General features: G+C 43.2%; 1 protein-coding gene across 2 annotated transcripts in view; it reads right to left on the bottom strand.

The window, feature by feature from the left end:
- Positions 1 to 19,095, bottom strand: part of greb1 (growth regulating estrogen receptor binding 1) — a 205,571-nt gene that overhangs the window by 26,923 nt on the left and 159,553 nt on the right. For both annotated transcript variants that reach the window (XM_067984281.1, XM_067984280.1), the window contains 4 exons: positions 15,255 to 15,416; positions 13,225 to 13,429; positions 7,217 to 7,391; positions 2,473 to 2,700 (listed from right to left, as the gene is read on the bottom strand). In XM_067984281.1, the coding sequence (XP_067840382.1) occupies positions 2,473 to 2,700; positions 7,217 to 7,391; positions 13,225 to 13,429; positions 15,255 to 15,416 (770 nt within the window). The remainder of the gene's footprint in view (positions 1 to 2,472; positions 2,701 to 7,216; positions 7,392 to 13,224; positions 13,430 to 15,254; positions 15,417 to 19,095) is intronic.

The following is a 19,095-nucleotide window of genomic DNA, read 5'->3' as shown; positions in this document are numbered from 1 at the left end:
ACGGGTGCTACATGGCCCAATTTAGCGCCCCAAGTGTCACAGAACCAAACTAACAGCCCCTCTTCTAGTTGCAAGCTGACTTTTGAGCCATACTTACCCATTGATATTATACTGAACAAAGCCCATTCACAAAAAAATACATTTCTCATAACTAAATGAGATAACTAGCCATTCTTTGATAATGGTATAGGGCGTTTGTTCCCAGTTGAAATCTGAGATAATTGGAGAGCCATCAAAGATATTACAAAACAAGTAAAGCTCAATACCTCTGCGTTCAATCCATATTAGCATATTTAAACCATCTTTTATTTTAACAGAAATCAAGACCCAGACACATATTAATCGCCCGTTCTCCTTCCAGAAGGAAATTGTTTATTCCTGTACCTCGCAAAAACTGCCCTCAGAAATAATTAATCCTGAATTAAGGAATTCAAATCAATAATCTGATAGAGACAAAGTATATTTTTGTTACAACACATAACGATATACAAAATAATAGTAACAAAAGCTACCCTTAACCTGCTAAGTAATCTGAAATTCCTATGATCGTGAATAAGGATCTGGGAGCTAATCAAGAAATTGACAATGATTTATTACAAAGGTTATCACAACAGGTTGGGCTGCCTGATAGCTCAAATGGGAGGAACGTTCAATTGCTACCAGAAGGACTATAAATTTGGGCTCTAATTTCATTTTTTGTCCAATTTTTGATCCAAGTTCATAAAACATAATAGGGAAGAATATTCCTCTGCCAGGTGATCATCCCAGAGATATATAAAAAGCCACAATAATTACTGAATGGACTTCAATGGAATTAATCTTTAGCTTCTGGATTAGTACTGACAGTACTTGAGAATAAATTGAATTCTTCAACTAGATGGATCTAAAGTCTTGCCAAATACCATAATCCACAGCTTTTCCATTTGGCAGTACATGATTTCTCAACAGAAGCTTTCCTTTAACTCTTCACTATGAGATCAATCCTAAAGCATACAGTTTTCTCAATGCTTTTGACAAATAAAATAATCATTCTGTATGGGGCTGAAATTCTGGGAGTTCCACTCCACTGGTGGAAGTTCGGCCAAGCAGTATTTCCAGTGGCCCATATGTAATGACGCAGACCCCATCCCAAATCACCTATGGTGGGGTCATCTGCTTGGTTGGAGCAGGCCACCAGTGTCTGCAAGGGTACATTAGTGGCACCCACCCTGACAGAGGCCTGGAAATTTGGAGTGACTCCATGTCACTCAGAATGGGAGAGGCGCCTGCGAAGCGCCCAAGATAAATGTATTCTTTTCCTTTGGCTCCGAATGGAGCCAGCAGAGTTTCTACTTATGGTAATTGATCCCGTTGGCATGACTTCTACTGAGGCCGTAGAAGGGCATACTCGATGGTATTCTCGGGGTAGGGCGGGAGGTCCCCAGACACTCCCACTTAAAATGAGGTGGGTGGAAGATCCACTGAAAGTTATAAAATTTAGCCAGGGCTGTTTAAACGGCCATTTACGTATTTTATTGAGGCCTGCACACGAGTGAATCGTGAACCTCAAAAGACGGCCCTTGCAAACATCAGGTGTGCCAGGAGTTGAATACACGATCTTCTGGGATCAATTTTGCAAACCTCATTAGCTGAGTGCAAAGTCCTGCTGGCAGCACAGCGACTCGCTAAGCCAGGGCTATAGATTATTCTGCGACTAAAGACCAAGTTTTGAAAGAGAAAGTAACAAGTATCTTGGGTATGTTATGCTCCAAGAAAGGTGGTGCTGAGCATCATACAGCCCTCAACAGTAGAACATCTCATCTCTGCCTCTCTTTAGTGTTTACTCCAAGCACCAGTTTCTACAGCGACTTTAGGATGTCAGGAAGCATATGGACAAACGCTGCCCCAGTTAGAGTAGACAGGTCCTACAGTTTCCCTTTGTACTCAGCAGAAACCACTTGCTTCATACTCTGTGGATTCATCTGTGGTTCTTAATAATAGATACAGAAGACTACTGGTCTCTTCTAGGATAATGAAATTTATTACCCCTGAGATGCGATGCACATGTTTTGACTTACACAGGAGGAAGGTGCATTCCTAAATCTGCTGTAAATACAAATGGCACTTCATTAGAGCTCTTAGATTAGTCCACCAATGAATGTCACAGAATTTGTTTGTAGCCAGAGCCATTTCTGCAGCAGCAGAAGTATGTACAAGATAGCCTTCATATAGGTTCACTAAGCACCATCCAGGATGCTCTAATCTACTGGCATGCCCTAACTTTTGGACTTCGGAATGAAATAATGAAATGGGGTCACTGACTTTTCTTATATCCCAAGTTATTATGTTGCAAGTCCAACCTTAATGAGTGTCAACCCCTTTGACACTAATGAGTTGAGGACATCAAACTTGGATTGTAAAGTACAACATTTGGAGAATAAATCTGTGTTAATGCCTCACAAAACAAATAAGTGCCAACATTAGTCAACTTACCTGTTCTGATTGTACTGCACATTTTGTGTCAAGTCCACATTTAGCAGCAAAAAGTCATGTAGATGACAGCGGGAAAAAGGCTCTGCAAGGTACGGACTGTTTACTTTACTGGACCACTTCCGGATCCCACAAAGGGCATAGTGTGGGATTTCAGCAGTTGTCTCAATATGCTGAAGTACATGCTTCAAAGAAACATTCCTCTCTGAGATTTTTTGTTCAGCTGGTACACTGGACATTAAAAGAGGACAAAGAAGATTCAGTTAGTTCTTTTATTCATAATGAGGGCAACCAGTCAAGGGGGACATGAGGCGGGAGAGAGTTATAGCACGAACATTAAACTGTTCTGATGGGCGAGAGAAAAACACCTCCGTTGAAATTAAAATTTTTGCAGATTCAAATCGTCATCTGTTTATCTATAATCATTTGTTCAAATATGCAAAGTATTTTATTGTAGTTAATTAAATAGCTGGAACGATCCTTTTCTCTAATTATTTCACAAACAGGTCATTAATTCCCACACAACTGCATTCTTAACTTTTTTTTTGCTAGTTTTTGAATATTAGTTTGAATTTCGAGAGGTTTTTCCTGTTAAGGTGTGTTACTTTTAGTCATCATTTGAAGGTTCAAACCCCACTTCAGAGGCTTGAGCACATAATCTAGATTGACATTTCAGAGCCATGATGTGGAGATGCCGGTGATGGACTGGGGTTGACAATTGTAAACAATTTTACAACACCAAGTTATAGTCCAACAATTTTATTTTAAAATTCACAAGCTTTCGGAGGCTTCCTCCTTCCTCAGGTGAATGGGAAGGAGGAAGCCTCCTGAGGAAGGAGGAAGCCTCCGAAAGCTTGTGAATTTTAAAATAAAATTGTTGGACTATAACTTGGTGTTGTAAAATTGTTGACATTTCAGAGCAGTATTGAGAGAGTGCTGCACTGTCAGAGGTGTCATCTTTCAGATCAGACGTCAAACTGAGGTCCCATTTGCCCTCCCAGGTGGACGTCAAAGATCCCATAGCACTATTCAAAGAAGAACAGGGAGTTCTCCTCATGTCCTGGACAACATATATCCCTCAGCCAACACCACTAAAAAGGAGTTAGGAGATAAATTAAAAAGCAGGACTTCAAAGGCAGTGATCTCAGGATTACTACCAGTGCCACGTGCTAGTGAGTATAGGAACAGGAGAATAGACTGGATGAATGCGTGGCTGCAGGGATGGTGTAGGAGGGAGGGATTTAGATTCCTGGGACATTGGGACCGGTTCTGGGGAAGGTGGGACCTGTACAAGCGGGACGGATTACACCTGAGCAGGACCGGGACCAATGTCCTCGCGGGGGTGTTTGCTAGTGCTGTTGGGGAAGGTTTAAACTAGAGTGGCAGGAGGATGGGAACCTGAGTGGGGAGTCAGAAGGGAGTAAAGTTGAGAGCAGCAAGAGAGGGGAAGACCCAGGGGAAATTTACAATACAAATAGCACAAACAGTTGTTCAAGAACAAGTGAAAGGGAAAAGCGTAGAGCAGCAGAAAGAAAGTGTACTTTAGACACTACAGATGAAGTAAAAACTAGAAGGCGTATGGCGATTAACCCAGCATCAAAACTGAAGGTCAGGCTAGGGTGTGTGGCCCAACTAAGAGTTCTATATACAAATGCATGGAGTATAAGGAATAAATTAAATGAACTACAGGTTCAAATTCAAATTGGCGGGTATGACATGATGGCTATTACTGAGACATGGCTGCAGGATGGTCAGGATTGGGAACTAAATATAACGGGTTATAAGATCTACAGGAGAGACAGGGAAAATGGAAGATGGGGAGGAGTAGCCTTAATGATTAGAAATGAAATCACTTCAATGATAAAGGAGGATATAACGAGAGGTAAGCAGCCAACAGGAACCTTATGGGTTGAATTGGGAAATAGGAAAGGATCTAAGACTATAGTGGGAATTGTGTATAGTACCCCTGGCAGCACGTGGCACTGGTAGTAATCCTGAGATCACTGCCTTTGAAGTCCTGCTTTTTAATTTATCTCCTAACTCGATAAAATTAACATAAGTAAAGCAACAGTAATGAAGAAAATAATAGCACTAAAGAGTGACAAATCCCCAGGACCAGATGGTTTCCATCCTAGGGTTTTAAAGTGAGCACATTGCAGATGCCCAAACTATAATCTTTCAAAGTTCTCTAGATTCAGGAACTGTCCCTCTAGATTGGAAAATTGCACATCTCACTCTGCTTTTTAAGAAAGGAGAGAGAGGGAAACCAGGGAATTATAGACCAGTTAGCCTAACATCTGTTGTGGAGAAAATGCTGGAGTCTATAATTAAGGATAGGGTGACTGAACACCTCGAGAATTTTCAGTTAATCAGAGAAAGCCAGCATGGATTTGTGAAAGATAGGTCATGCCTGACAAACCTGATTGAATTTTTTGAAGAGGTGACTAAAGTAGTGGACAGGGGAATGTCAATGGATGTTATTTATATATTCCAGAAGGCATTTGATAAGGTCCCACATAAGAGACTGTTAGCTAAGACAAAAGCCCATGGAATCGAGGGAAAAGTACGGACTTGGTTAGGAAGTTGGCTGAGCGAAAGGCGACAGAGAGTAGGGATAATGGGTAGGTACTCACATTGGCAGGATGTGACGAGTGGAGTCCCGCAGGGCTCTGTCTTGGGACCTCAATTATTCACAATATTTATTAACGACTTAGATGAAGGCATAGAAAGTCTCATATCTAAGTTTGCCGATGACACAAAGATTGGTGGCATTGTAAGCAGTGTAAATGAAAACATAAAATAACAAAGCGATATTGATAGATTAGGTGAATGGGCAAAACTGTGGCAAATGGAATTCAATGTAGACGAATGTGAGGTCATCCACTTTGGATCAAAAAAGGATAGAACAAGATACTTTCTAAATGGTAAAAAATTAAAAACAGTGGATGTCCAAAGGGACTTAGGGGTTCAGGTACAAACATCATGAACAGGTGCAGAAAATAATCAATAAGGCTAATGGAATGTTGGCCTTTATATCTAGAGGACTCGAGTACAAGGGGGCAGAAGTAATGCTTTAGCTATACAAAACCCTGGTTAGACCACACCTGGAGTACTGCGAGCAGTTCTGGGCACCACACCTTCGGAAGGACATATTGGCCTTGGAGGGAGTGCAGCCTAGGTTTACTAGAATGATACCTGGACTTCAAGGGTTAAGTTACGAGGAGAGATTACACAAATTGGGGTTGTATTCTCTGGAGTTTCGAAGGTTAAGGGGTGATCAGATCGAAGTTTATAAGATATTAAGGGGAACAGACAGGATGGATAGAGAGAAACTATTTCCACTGGTTGGGGATTCTAGGAGTAGGGGACACAGTCTAAAAATTAGAGCCAGACCTTTCAGGAGCAAGATTAGAAAACATTTCTACACACAAAGGGTTGTAGAAGTTTGGAACTCTCTTCTGCAAACGGTAATTGATACTAGCTCAATTGCTAAATTTAAATCTGAGATAGATAGCTTTTTAGCAATCAAAGGTATTAAGGGATATGGGCCAAAGGCAGGTATATGGAGTTAGATCACAGATCAGCCAAGATCTTATCAAATGGCGGAGCAGGCACGAGGGGCTGAATGGCCGACTCCTATTCCTATGTTCCTAAAAACAGATTATCTGATCATTCACCTGATTGCTGTTTGTGGGGCCAGGCTATGTGCAAATTGATGCCGCGTTTCCTACATGGAATTAAAACACAGTTTATTCCATGACTGGAATAAATTATTCTTTGTTTTACCAAATTCAAAAACATTATTTGTTACGATAGTCTTTTATATATATTGAGCTCTGAATGCAGTATTGAAATGCATATTGCTTAAACTGCACTTACATTCCAACAATTAAAATATGAAAGTTGTTACTTAAGGCAAAATGATGTGAAGTGGAGAAAAGGTTTCGATTTTTTGGTTTTCACTAACTTGTCACGTTTACCTAATTTTAATTGTCTATACATTAGATACATCAACTTGGACAGGAGAAATGGTTACTTCCGTTTTTTTTAGATGATTAATACTTCAAACGGAAAAGAAAGAAAGATTTGCATTTATGTAGCGCCTTTCATGTCCTCAGGACGTCCCAAAGCGCTTTACAATCAACAAAGTACTTTTGATGTGTATCGATGTTGTAGGAGACGCGGAAGCCAATTTGCGCACAGCAAGCTCCCACAAACAGCAATTTGATAATGACCAGATAATCTTGTTTTTTTAGTGGTGTTGTTTGAGGGATAAATGTTGGCCAGGACACTGGGGATAACTCCCCTACTCTTCTTTGAAAATAACGCCCTGGGATCTTTTACGTCCACCTGAGAGGGCAGACAGGACCTCAGTTTAACGCCTCTTCCGAAAGATGGCACCTCCGACAGTGCAGTACTCCCTCAGTATTGCATTGGGGTATCAGCCTGGATTTTGTGCTCAAGCCTCAGGAGTGCGTCTTGAATCCACAACCTCTGACTCAGAGGCGAGAGTGCTAGCAACTGAGCCACAGCCAGTACTGAAACTGCTACTAAGCTCTAGGATCAGCTTTATTTGTTGAAAATTAATGAGACGAAAAGTTTATGTTGAGTGGCAGATGTCTGAACAACACTTATAATACTACATAACTGGGTAGATTCAGAGCAAAAACGATAAACTAAAGAGTTCTATTTCAGTTCTCAAGAGCAGAGCAGATGACCAGTTTTGAAGTGTGAATGCTTTGATTACCTGGTAGAATTCTTACAGATTTCAGTATTAAGACTGTTCCACATCACGCAAGAGTCATCTGCAATGACAATAAACGGCCACACATCTTGGGGTTTAGTTCCAAGCTCTTCTTGCCGATTACGTTCCAATTCCAAATTATGATAGGACAGTTCTTTAATCAAAAAATGAGCTGCACCTAAAACATAAATAAGAGAATTGCTAATCAGATGGGCGAATCTGAGAAAATAAGTAAAATCCCATAGTGCAGTATTTTCAAAAAGTATAGAATATATACAAGTTTGTATTTTGCTCTAATTTGCTTCTCTTTGTAACCTCCCGAACCAACACACCAGAGTTCTTCACCAGTGCTGCTCTGTACTTCCTGCATTGGCTAAGCAACTAATTTCCCTCAGCTCAGTACATTTCCCTCAGCTGATGAATCAGTCTTCCTCCACGTTGAGCACCACTTGGACGAAGCACTGAGGGTACCAAGGCCACAGAATGTACTCTGAGTGGGGGACTTCAATGTCCATCACCAAGAGTGGCTCGGTAGCACCACTACTGACTGAGCTGGCCGAGTCCTGAAGGACATAGCTACCAGATCTCTGGCAGGTGGTGAGAGAACTAACACGAGGGAAAAATCTACTTGACCTCGTCCTCACCAATCTACCTGTCGCAAATGCATCTGTCCATGATACTATTGGTAGGAGTGACCACCGCACTGTCCTTGTGGAGACGAAGTCCCGTCTTTACACTGAGGACACCGTTCATTGTGTTGTGTGGCACTACCACCGTGCTAAATGGGATAGATTCAAAACAGATCAAGCAGCTCAAAACTGGGCATCCATGAGGCGCTGTGAGCCATCAGCAGCAGCAGAATTGTATTCCGCCACAATCTGTACCCTCATGGCCCGGCATATTCCTCACTCTACCATTACCAACAAGCCAGGGGATCAACCCTGGTTCATTGAGGAGCGTAGAAGAGCATGCCAGGAGCAGCACCAGGCATACCTAAAAATGAGGTGCCAACCTGGTGAAGCTACAACACAGGAGTACATGCATGCTAAACAGCAAAAGCAGCATGCTATAGACAGAGCTAAGTGATTCCACAACCAACGGATCAGTTCAAAGCTCTGCAGTCCTGCCACATCCAGTCGTGAATGGTGGTGGACAATTACACAACTAACAGGAGGAGGAGGCTGCGTGTACATCCCCATCCTCAATGATGGGGGAGTCCAGCACGTGAGTGCAAAAGACAAGGCTGAAGCATTTGCAACCATCTTCAGCCAGAAATGCCGAGTGATTAATCCATCTCAACCTCCTTTCGAGATCCCCACGATCGCAGAAGCCAGTCGTCAGCCAATTCGATTCACTCCACGTGATAACAAGAAATGACTAAGTGGACTGGTTACAGCAAAGGCTATGGGTCCTGACAACATCCCGGCTGCAGTGCTGAAGACTTGTGCTCCAGAACTAGCAGCGCCTCTAGCCAAGCTGTTCCAGTACAGCTGCAACACTGGCATCTACCCGACAAAGTGGAAAATTTCCCAGGTATGTCCTGTCTGCAAAAAGCAGGACAAATCCAATCTGGCCAATTACTGCCCCATTAGTCTACTCTTAATCATCAACAAAATGATGGAAGGTGTCGTCGACAGTGCTATCAAGCGGCACTTACTCACCAATAACCTGCTCACCGATGCTCACTTTGGGTTCGGCCAGGACCACTTGGCTCCAGACCTCATTACAGCCTTGGTCCAAACATGGACAAAAGAGCTGAATTCCAGAGGTGAGGTGAGAGTGATTGCCCTTGACATCAAGGCAGCATTTGACCGAGTGCGGCATCAAGGAGCCCTAGTAAAATTGAAGTCAATTGGAATCAGGGGGAAAACTCTTCAGTGGCTGGAGTCATACCTAGCACAAAGGAAGATGGCAGTGGTTGTTGGAGGCCAATCATCTCAGCACCAGAACATTGCTGCAGGAGTTCCTCAGGGCAGTGTCCTTGGCCCAACCATCTTCAGCTGCTTCATCAATGACCTTCCCTCCATCATAAGGTCAGAAGTGGGGATGTTCGCTAATGATTGCACAGTGTTCAGTTCCATTTGCAACCCCTCAGATAATGAAGCAGGCCGTGCCCGCATGCAGCAAGACCTGGACAACATCCAGGCTTGGGCTGATAAGTGGCAAGTAACATTCACGACAGACAAGTGCCAGGCAATGACCACGTCCAACAAGCGAGAGTCTAACCACCTCCCCTTGACATTCAATGGCATTACCATCGCCGAATCCCGCACCATTAACATCCTGGGGGTCACCATTGACCAGAAACTTAACTGGACCAGCAACATAAATACTGTGGCTACAAGAGCAGAGCAGAGGCTGGGTATTCTGCGGTGAGTGACTCACCTCCTGACTCCCCAAAGCTTTTCCACCATCTACAAGGCACAAGTCAGGAGTGTGATGGAATACTCTCCACTTGCCTGGATGAGTGCAACTCCAACAACACTCACGAAGCTCAGCACCATCCGGGACAAAGCAGCCCACTTGATTGGCACCCCATCCACCACCCTAAACATTCACTCCCTTCACCACCGGTGCACTGTGGCTGCAGTGTGTACCATCTACAAGATGCACTGCAGCAACTCGCCAAGGCTTCTTCGACAGCACCTCCCAAACCCGCGACCTCTACCACCTAGAAGGACAAGGGCAGCAGGCACATTGGAACAACACCACCTGCACGTTCCCCTCCAAGTCACACACCATCCCGACTTGGAAATATATCGCTGTTCCTTCATTGTCACTGGCTCAAAATCCTGGAACTCCCTTCCTAACAGCACTGTGGGACAACCTTCACCACACGGACTGCAGTGGTTCAAGATGGTGACTCACCACCACCTTCTTAAGTTCAATTAGGAATAGGTAATAAATGCTGGCCTTGCCAGCGACGCCCGCATCCCATGAATGAAGAAAAAAAATGTAGATCAAATCAGGTAGGGGCGAAGGACATTAATGAGCCTGATGGTTTTTTACAACAAACCAGGAGCTTTCATAATCGCTTCTTCAGGTGCTAGATTTATTAAATTTATGACCTCTGGGTTGCTAGACCAGTACCATAACCACTAGGCTACTGTGCCCACTTCTACATAAAATATAACTTCTGCTAGATGTTTGAGACTTTGAGGTTGTCATACCAAGCAGTTTCTTTAAAGTACTTTATATTTCTGTAAGATAATGAGGCAGGAGCCTTATTAAAATATTTAAATCAGGGTCTCATACTGGTTATAGGACCCCGATGCATATTTTCATGTACCAATGTGCGGAGCGGCACCTAAAAGGGACCTCTGGAGCTGGCTAAAAAAGCAGCCCCAAAAGACTTTTTACAGTGATTTTTGTGGGGCCAGGAGTAGCTTTATGCCTACTGCCGGTCACTTGGTCGCCTCCCTCCTCCCCACTCTCCTCATAGGGTTGCCTCCCTCCTTTCCTTGAGTCCTTACCTTTGGCTCGGCTCCACAGAGGAGCCCCCGCATTCTCCAACCCAGCCGCCCTAGATGTGAATGTGAATTATACATAGTGTATAATTATAATGGTAATCAACTATGAATGAGGATTAGAATTTATGTAGAATATACGTTGATGAGAACTCAGCATAACACATTGTTGAATCATCATTCGTACCTTAGCCTCTAAATATATGAAGTATACCCTCCGCTAAATCCCAGACTGGAATTTTCAGAAGTCTCACACAAGTTCGCATTTCACATGATCAAAATTCAGTCCCATGTGAACAAGATACAGCTATGACAAGCTGAAAGGTGGCATTCACAGCATAGCCAATAGATGGCGATATTCACAACAGAGCCATGACCCTTGATTTTCACTCCCAGCCATGGAGAGCGGGGCCAGGGAGTATTTCTGGACAGGAAACCTGGAAGTATGGGTTTCCCGGACGTCCGTACAATTTTGATGTAAGGGCAACTTTTACATTTTTTCAGCAGGTTTCCCACCCAACAGCCAGCCAGATTGACAGGCTGTCGGATGGAAAAGCAGCCAGGGAGCAGAACGGAGGTAAGTTTGACATTGGGGGCTTGGGGCTGGACATTGGGGGGGGCCGTGATGGGGTCGGTCATCGGGCGGGGCGGGGGGGGTGTGTGTGTGTGTGTGACACACATCGTTGGCGGGAGTATCGGCTCGGAAACTGGGGGGGGCGGGGGTCAGTCACCAGGGGTGTCAATCATCGGTGGGGAGGGGTCGGACATCAGAGGGGGGTTCGAACATTGGGGGGGGGGGCGTTGAACATCGGGGGGGTGGTTCAGCGGACATCGGGGGGGGGGGGGGTCAGAAGACACAGTGGGGGGGTCAGACACAGTGGAGGGGGTTGGACATCGGGGGGTCTGCGTGGAGAGATCAAGGGAGTCAAACATGGGGGCTGGGGGTCGGCCGATCACATGTGCGGGATCGCGGCAGGTAAGCTTGTTGGGCCTGAAGGAAACACTTCTGTTCCTCCTGGACCACACGCAGTGCAATAAAGGCACTTACCTGTTGATCCGGGCCTTCTCACCTCCTCTCACATGGCGTGAAGCAGAAGGCCCGGGAATCCCGGCCCCCGGAGCTAAAAATAAAAAAGCAATTAAAATGGAGGCCCGTTGCCTCATTAAAAGATTTTACTGACCAACCCGCCTCCTGAGAACGGACTGGTCGCCGGCCTCCCGACCCGCCTCTGTTAAAACCGGAAGCCGGCGGGTTAAGGGTCGGGTTTTACATTTTTACCTTCCCACCCACCCCCAACCCACCTGTCCTTGGGGGTTAAAATTACCCTTATTGAAGGGTGGTCTTAGACACTGCTAACAACTTGCAGTAGTGGGAGTAGGGATGATGCTATTCAAGGTCAACAAAAACAGGAAAGTCACATCTTATGAAACAAAACTTGATATTTTTTAAACTGTTTCTTTCTTCCTCTAATATATATTTACTTCCTGGCTGTTTAACATACAGAATGACTACCAAAGAGTTTCCTCCACTGACTTTGAAAGTACAGTTTTTTTCTTTGAGATACTTGCCTTCGAACAGTTTTAACCTACATAAATATTTAGTCATAATTCAATCCATCCTAACGGATTAGTTATAGTTTTGGAGTATGGAGGCTCCAGGCAGAACAGAAATTTGTTAGATTGCCCATCCCTGACCACCTTGCTCATAACCCATTTACAGCCTCTCAGATTTTAATTTTCAAAACAGTTTACAGGGATTCGAGAACAATATTGTTTAATATTTAGTACCTATACAGAAATTAGCAAGTGTTGGGCTTTAACTGATAAAAAGAAAATGTGGGACAAAAACATTTGAAGAGTTTTTATTAACTTGATTTAATTTAATTGCATTCATTTATGTGTTGAAATTAATTGAAACAAATCCTGATATGAATACCTTTTACCATGTACAATTTGTTCTTGACTTAAATTGTTAATATTGGTTCACCACTCTTAATTACAATGAGATTTAAGTATGATTTGACTGGACACAAAAATATTCAGCTGATCAAGGACATCACATTTGTAAGCCTCTTCCTTATAATCCAGCACAAAATACAGTTAAGTACAAAACAAACGCACTTTGTATGAGTTGGCTGAGGTGTTATTCCACTGACTATTTCATAAAGCTAAACAACTGTAGCAATAATGAAACCTCAATTAATTATATATGGCATACCTATATTAATTTTAACTATATGTCATGCTCATAAGGGAAGATTCACAACAACAATTTGTGGTCTTTTTCCGGAATTTATGTATTTCTTTAAAATCCCGGCCCAACCTACTTGAGTCTGTGGGCTACCAATGATGCTCAAAAAACCATTGACACTGTACAAAAAGCTTTACTCCAGATGGGACTCAGGATGAACAAAAATCTACCAACAAAAGCATTTCAAATTAGAAGCAAGATGCTTGACTGAAAGGCCGTTTTACTGGATATGATTTTACAGCAATGTCTAAAAAATACAAAAGGAATTCATACGAATTACTTTTAAAACATACCAACTCCGGCGTTGTTGAAGATGCTGGGCAGGACTAGCATGATGTGGTTTGGCCAATATTTCTTGTACACGGCCATCTCATACTCCTTGATAACTAGGACATGCAAATGGCTAGCACCATCCATAGCATGATACAGATTGAAAAGACCATGTTCATGACGTCCAGTCGTAGGTGTAAAGACTGGGCTCTTTATGCAGTCTGGATTCTGGCACAAAACAGAGGTTTTAAATTGTCATGCTGTGATTCAATAAGTTTAATTGCATAAATGTTAAACTACTGGAATGTGATAGGAGATATGAAATTACCATTTTAAAGCAGCAAAGTATTTTTTGGACTTTTCTTTGTTCTCGACTTTGTGCAGATTAGTAGGGGCAAGAATAAAATTTGATACTGAACTCATCTTCGCAAGTGCGAAACTCTGGGAAACTTACAAAGCTCATTCTCACATCTATCCTCACCTTATCAGGTGAAATGAAACAGCTGCATACTCGCTACTGCACCTTCAGAGACAAGACACATGCACATCACCAGCCCAACTGTCCCACCAACACCTCAAAGGATGATGTCTGCATACTCTACAAATAGACTATGAGGGATTGATCTTTATTCCTCCCAAATAGATATGGGCACAGTCATCCCCCATGGAACATCACCATTTTTTATCCCTATACCTCCAGTGATCGAAGTGCAGAACCCACCCAACCTCTTCCAATGGATCACTGAACTGACCGTTAACACCACACGACCAGACTGACAGAAATCCCTCCTCTCCCCACATACACACTAGCCCAGCAGGAAATGGATTTCTTTCACCGCTCCCTTCTCCCACATACATATATACACCAATACCAACCACTGTATCTGTGGTCCAGCCATAAACAATGTATGCTACCTACAATAGTGTGAAATTGACAACAAAATGGGTCAAATGATGGCACTCATCCGCAAAGGGATTTTTTCCCCCTCTGAGGTTTTGGAGTCCCTGTATTTAAATGGATCACTCACTTCAAAACCAATATTGAACAAAATTCAGGTATTTAGAAATAAACACAAAATAAACTAGTCATTTCAGGTATGGAATTCAGTTTAGATCTCACTGATAACTATTAAATAAACTGTAAGATCATAAACACAAGCGAACAACAGCAAAGAAGTTTGACCTGCCACAGGAAAGGTCGAATTTGTTTTATTTGCCAATAAGTATTCCTGTACTTAAAATCCCACTGTATCAATCTGCTTTCATTTTGTATATGGAAGGTGGAGGAGGGATTTTGGGAAGGAAAGGTAAGTCATTTCCCAGAAATGGTGAAATTATGACGGATGTCATGTGGTAATGGAATGCATTCATATCTGTCGTTTCCAGGTGTCTCCCACAGGAGGAACTGAGAATATTTATATGGAAATCATTTTAAGGACATTGATCATTTCTCCCATGTCTTTTTTTAAATCCCCAGATTTATAGGATTCCTTTCTGACTGCAACACAAATCCACTTACATTTTTTCGTTCCACTGAAAACATGGAATTCCTGGTAATATCCACTTCAATTGAGCCTTGCTGTGATTGCTAAGAAAAAGTTTCCTCGTCAGGCATTAGCAGTCCCTTCCCACTCTGTTTTTAGCTTGCCCACCCCTTCTCCACAAGCCACTTCATGGGTGTTAGATCCCTATTCCTTGCAGAAAATTAGAGATGAAACCAGCAATCTGTGGGTAAATGTTGTTAAAACTGCCACAGGGCAAAACTACATTTACCTATCCTACGGGCAACATTTGCCCTTAACACAAAGGTAGAAACACTTTACTCTTTGGGTATTATACGAAAAGCATTGCCTAATTTGCCTCATTCCTGTTATTACTCTCAGTCTCATGTACAGAAGCTGGAACAAATTTATTAAACTACCTGCAAATGTTAGTAAAAGGTAGTAAATTGTAAAAATGTCTAATTATTTCTGTTAGGTCAGCCTTCATCATAACCACAACAAATGGCAGTATAATTGTAGTTTTATGTAATGATCACGTGATAGTTTCCCACCTTGTCAGTAACAAATGGCAACCTCATACTTTCCAGCTGGCCTCCAGGTTGACTGAAAATAAAATTATGTTCCTTTGATTTGGGAATAATAAAGTGGAGCTGGACTTCCTCTCCCAACATTGAGCAGGAAAAGGTGAAGGCATGGAGTGTGGAATCATATGGCTAACAGAAAACAAACAAAAAAGTGAAATTAGTTCTGAATACATTTTGCCATGCAGAAGAAATATTTCTTTATTACACTTTATATCTGTCTTTCTGAAGAACTGCAAAAATTATCAAATGAGAGATTCTATCTGCACATTAAGAATCAAGAGGAGCAGAATTTTATTCTTTACAGGTGTATACGCAGCCCACAGTACAAAATTATGTGGTGCCTAATACTGTACCCATACCAGTTCATACTGTTCTATTTGCTAGTTTCAACCACATTGTGTCAGATCTCACGATTAGATGTAAGGCACAGTTTGAGCAAAATACAATGCAATGTGGACCCTAATAGTTGTCTAAACTAATTTAAGCGAATACATTGCTTTTTAAATTTATAATATATAATTGTGTATATGTATGTATTTCCCCATCTTTTACCTCATCCACACTCCAATTAAATATGTAAAGGTGCTAAACTAAGCCTCCTCATCCTTCTCGACCTGTCTGCAGCCTTTGATACAGTTGACCACACCATCCTCCTCCAACGCATCTCCTTCGTCGTCCAGCTGGGTAAGACTGCGCTCGCCTGGTTTCATTCTTATCTATCCAGTCGTAGCCATAGAATAACCTGCAATGGCTTCTCATCCCGCTCCTGCACCGTTACCTCTGGAGTCCCCCAAGGATCTATCCTTGGCTCCCTCCTACTGCTCATCTACATGCTGCCCCTCGGTGACATCATCCGAAAACACGACAGGTTCCACATGTACGCTGACGGCACCCAGCTTTACCCCTTCACTGTCTCTGATTTGTCACACTGCTTGTCCGTACTGGATGACCAAAAATTTCCTCCAACTAAATATCGGGAAGACCAAAGTCATTGTTTTTGTTCCCCACCACAAACGCCGTTCCCTAACCACTGACTCTATCCTGCTCCCTGGCCACTGTCTGAGACTGAACCAGGCCGTTAAGAACCTTGGTGTCCTATTTGACCGTGAGATGAGCTTCCGACCATATATCCACTCCATCACCAAGGCTGCCTGCTTTCACCTCTGCCCCTGCCTCAGCTCATCTGGTGCTGAAACCCTCATCCGTGACTTTGTTACCTTGAGACTTGACTATTCCAATGCTCTCCTGGCCAGCCTCCCATCTTCCATGCTTCATAAGCTTGAGCTCATCCAAAACTCTACTGCCCATATCCCAACTCGCACCAACTCACTGACCTGCATTGGCTCCCGGTCTGGGAAGACGTCAATTTTAAAATTCTCATCCTTGCTTTCAAATCCCTCCATAGCCTTGCCGCTCCCTATCTCTGTAACCTCCTCCAGCCTTACAACCCTCCGAGACCTACAATTCTGGCCTCTTGCGCATCCCCGATTTTAATCACTCTACCACTGGCAGCCTGGCTTCAGCTGCCCAGGTCATAAACTCTGGAATTCTCTCCCTAAACCTCTCCACCTCTCTACCTCTCTTTCCTCCTTTAAAATGCTCCTTAAAACCTACCGCTTTGACCAAGCTTTTTGTTACCTAATATCTCCTTATGGAAGTTTTCAAAGGATTTCCTTTGACTAGTTTGTCCGATTAAACCTTTGTGAACTGACTTCAGACCGCTGAATTTTTTTTATTCGTTCATGGGATGTGGGCATGCTGGCAAGGCCGGCATTTATTGCCCATCCCTAATTGCCCTTGAGAAGGTGGTGGTGAGCTGCCTTCTTGAACCGCTGTAGTCCGTGTGGTGAAGGTTCTCCCACAGTGCTGTTAGGTAGGGAGTTCCAGGATTTTGACCCAGCGACGATGAAGGAATGGCGATATATTTCCAAGTCGGGATGGTGTGTGACTTGGAGGGGAACGTTGTTCCCATGTGCCTGCTGCCCTTGTCCTTCTAGGTGGTAGAGGTCGCGGGTTTGAGAGGCGCTGTCGAAGAAGCCTTGATGAGTTGCTGCAGTGCATCCTGTGGATGGTACACATTGCAGCCACTGTGCGCCGGTGGTGAAGGGAGTGAATGTATAGGGTGATGGATGGGGTGCCAATCAAGCGGGCTGCTTTGTCCTGGATGGTGTCAAGTTTCTTGAGTGTTGTTAGAGTTACACTCATCCAGGCAAGTGGAGAGTATTCCATCACACTCCTGACTTGTGCCTTGTAGATGGTGGAAAGGCTTTGGGGAGTCAGGAGGTGAATCACTCACCACAGAATACCCTGCCTCTGACCTGCTCTTGTAGCTGCAGTATTTATGTTGCTGGTCCAGTTAAGTTTCTGGTCAATGGTGACCCCCAGGATGTTGATGGTGTTGTTGAACTGATTCAATAACTTGCCTATTCTAGTGCTTCTGTAAATGACACATCGCAAATAAACTTGTCCAATGGTACAGTTTGTTACAGGAAATGGCTGATATTATCAGTCTTCCAAAGTAGCATGAGATGTAGTAGAATTAATATGTAATATCTGGCAGCAATGAAAAAATAATTGTTCACCTATGCCAACTTACTTTGCGCACACGTTTTGGTTCATACAGAGCGAAAGCTTGCTCATGAAAGCAGACTTTTTACTTTGGGTACAAGAAGAAAGTTTGCAGAATGAGCTCAAATCATTGCATGTGCCTTTAGTCTTTGACATTAGACCAGGTACCGCCCCAGACATATCTGACTTTGTATCTTTCTGTCCCTTTTCTCTGTGTACCAGCCAATATGAGGCTGTCCCTCTAACTACTTTCCCAATCATTGATTCACCAGTAGGCCCATGATTAAACTGGCTACTTCTCCCCCATTCTTGGGATGTGGGTTTAAAAAGAACGTCTCCTGCTATTCTTTCTTCCTTTTTTTCTTTATTCTCAAAATGAATAAGGGACAACCTGGCTTAATTTGCCTAGGATGAGACAATTTATCAGTTTGAAATAGTCAGTGAGCTGTGACATTCCATTGTCTGGCCTTAATATACATCTTCAGTGCCAGCATCCTGTTGCTTTTTAACACTTAATCATAACCCATTTCCAAATACTTTCTGTGAAGAAACAAAATGATTAAAAATCCTGAAACGTGACAAAGATACGGTCGCTAACAGATGAAGCAGACAAGCTTATAGTGGAGAGTGAAGGAATGACAGAGATGTTAAATAAATATTTTGCTTCAATTTTCAAAGAGAAGCTGGATATTGCGATTGTAGAGCTACCAGTAGAACACTCAACGAGGTGAATATTCAAAAAGAAATGGTGGTAAAATTACTCAAACTTAAGTTCGACAAATCATTTGGATCTGATGGTTTACATCAAAGAATCCTGAGGGAAACCAGGGAAGAGACTGCTGCAAGCTCTGACTACAATGTTCTGAAATACTGTGGGAATGTTCATTGCAGATGTGGATGCTGGATGAGGGCAAGGGGTCTCATCAAGCAGTACCACTCTGTTGTGCCATGTTGTGCAGGACACAACACACTACTATAATGCAACCCACTCTTGCTGGTGCGTATTGAAGCACTCCCCCAGAACGATCGAGGCACCAAAGTTGCATCTTCAGCAGTCCTATCGCATGTTCAATTATAGACCTGGTGGCGATGTGGCTGTCGTTGTATCGACGCTGTTGCTCGCTGATGGGGTCCCTCAAAGGTTTCATCAGCCACGTGTGCAGGGAGTATCCCTTGTCCCCGAGGAGCCAGCCCTTAAGGCTGTTTGGTGCGTGGAAGAGGGGCGGGATGTTGGATTCCC

The sequence above is a fragment of the Heptranchias perlo genome, chromosome 5 (assembly GCF_035084215.1).
Source record: "Heptranchias perlo isolate sHepPer1 chromosome 5, sHepPer1.hap1, whole genome shotgun sequence".
NCBI classification, from domain to species: domain Eukaryota; kingdom Metazoa; phylum Chordata; class Chondrichthyes; order Hexanchiformes; family Hexanchidae; genus Heptranchias; species Heptranchias perlo.
The sequence above is the reverse complement of the archived record's forward strand: the minus strand, read 5'-3'. Positions and strand labels throughout refer to the sequence as shown.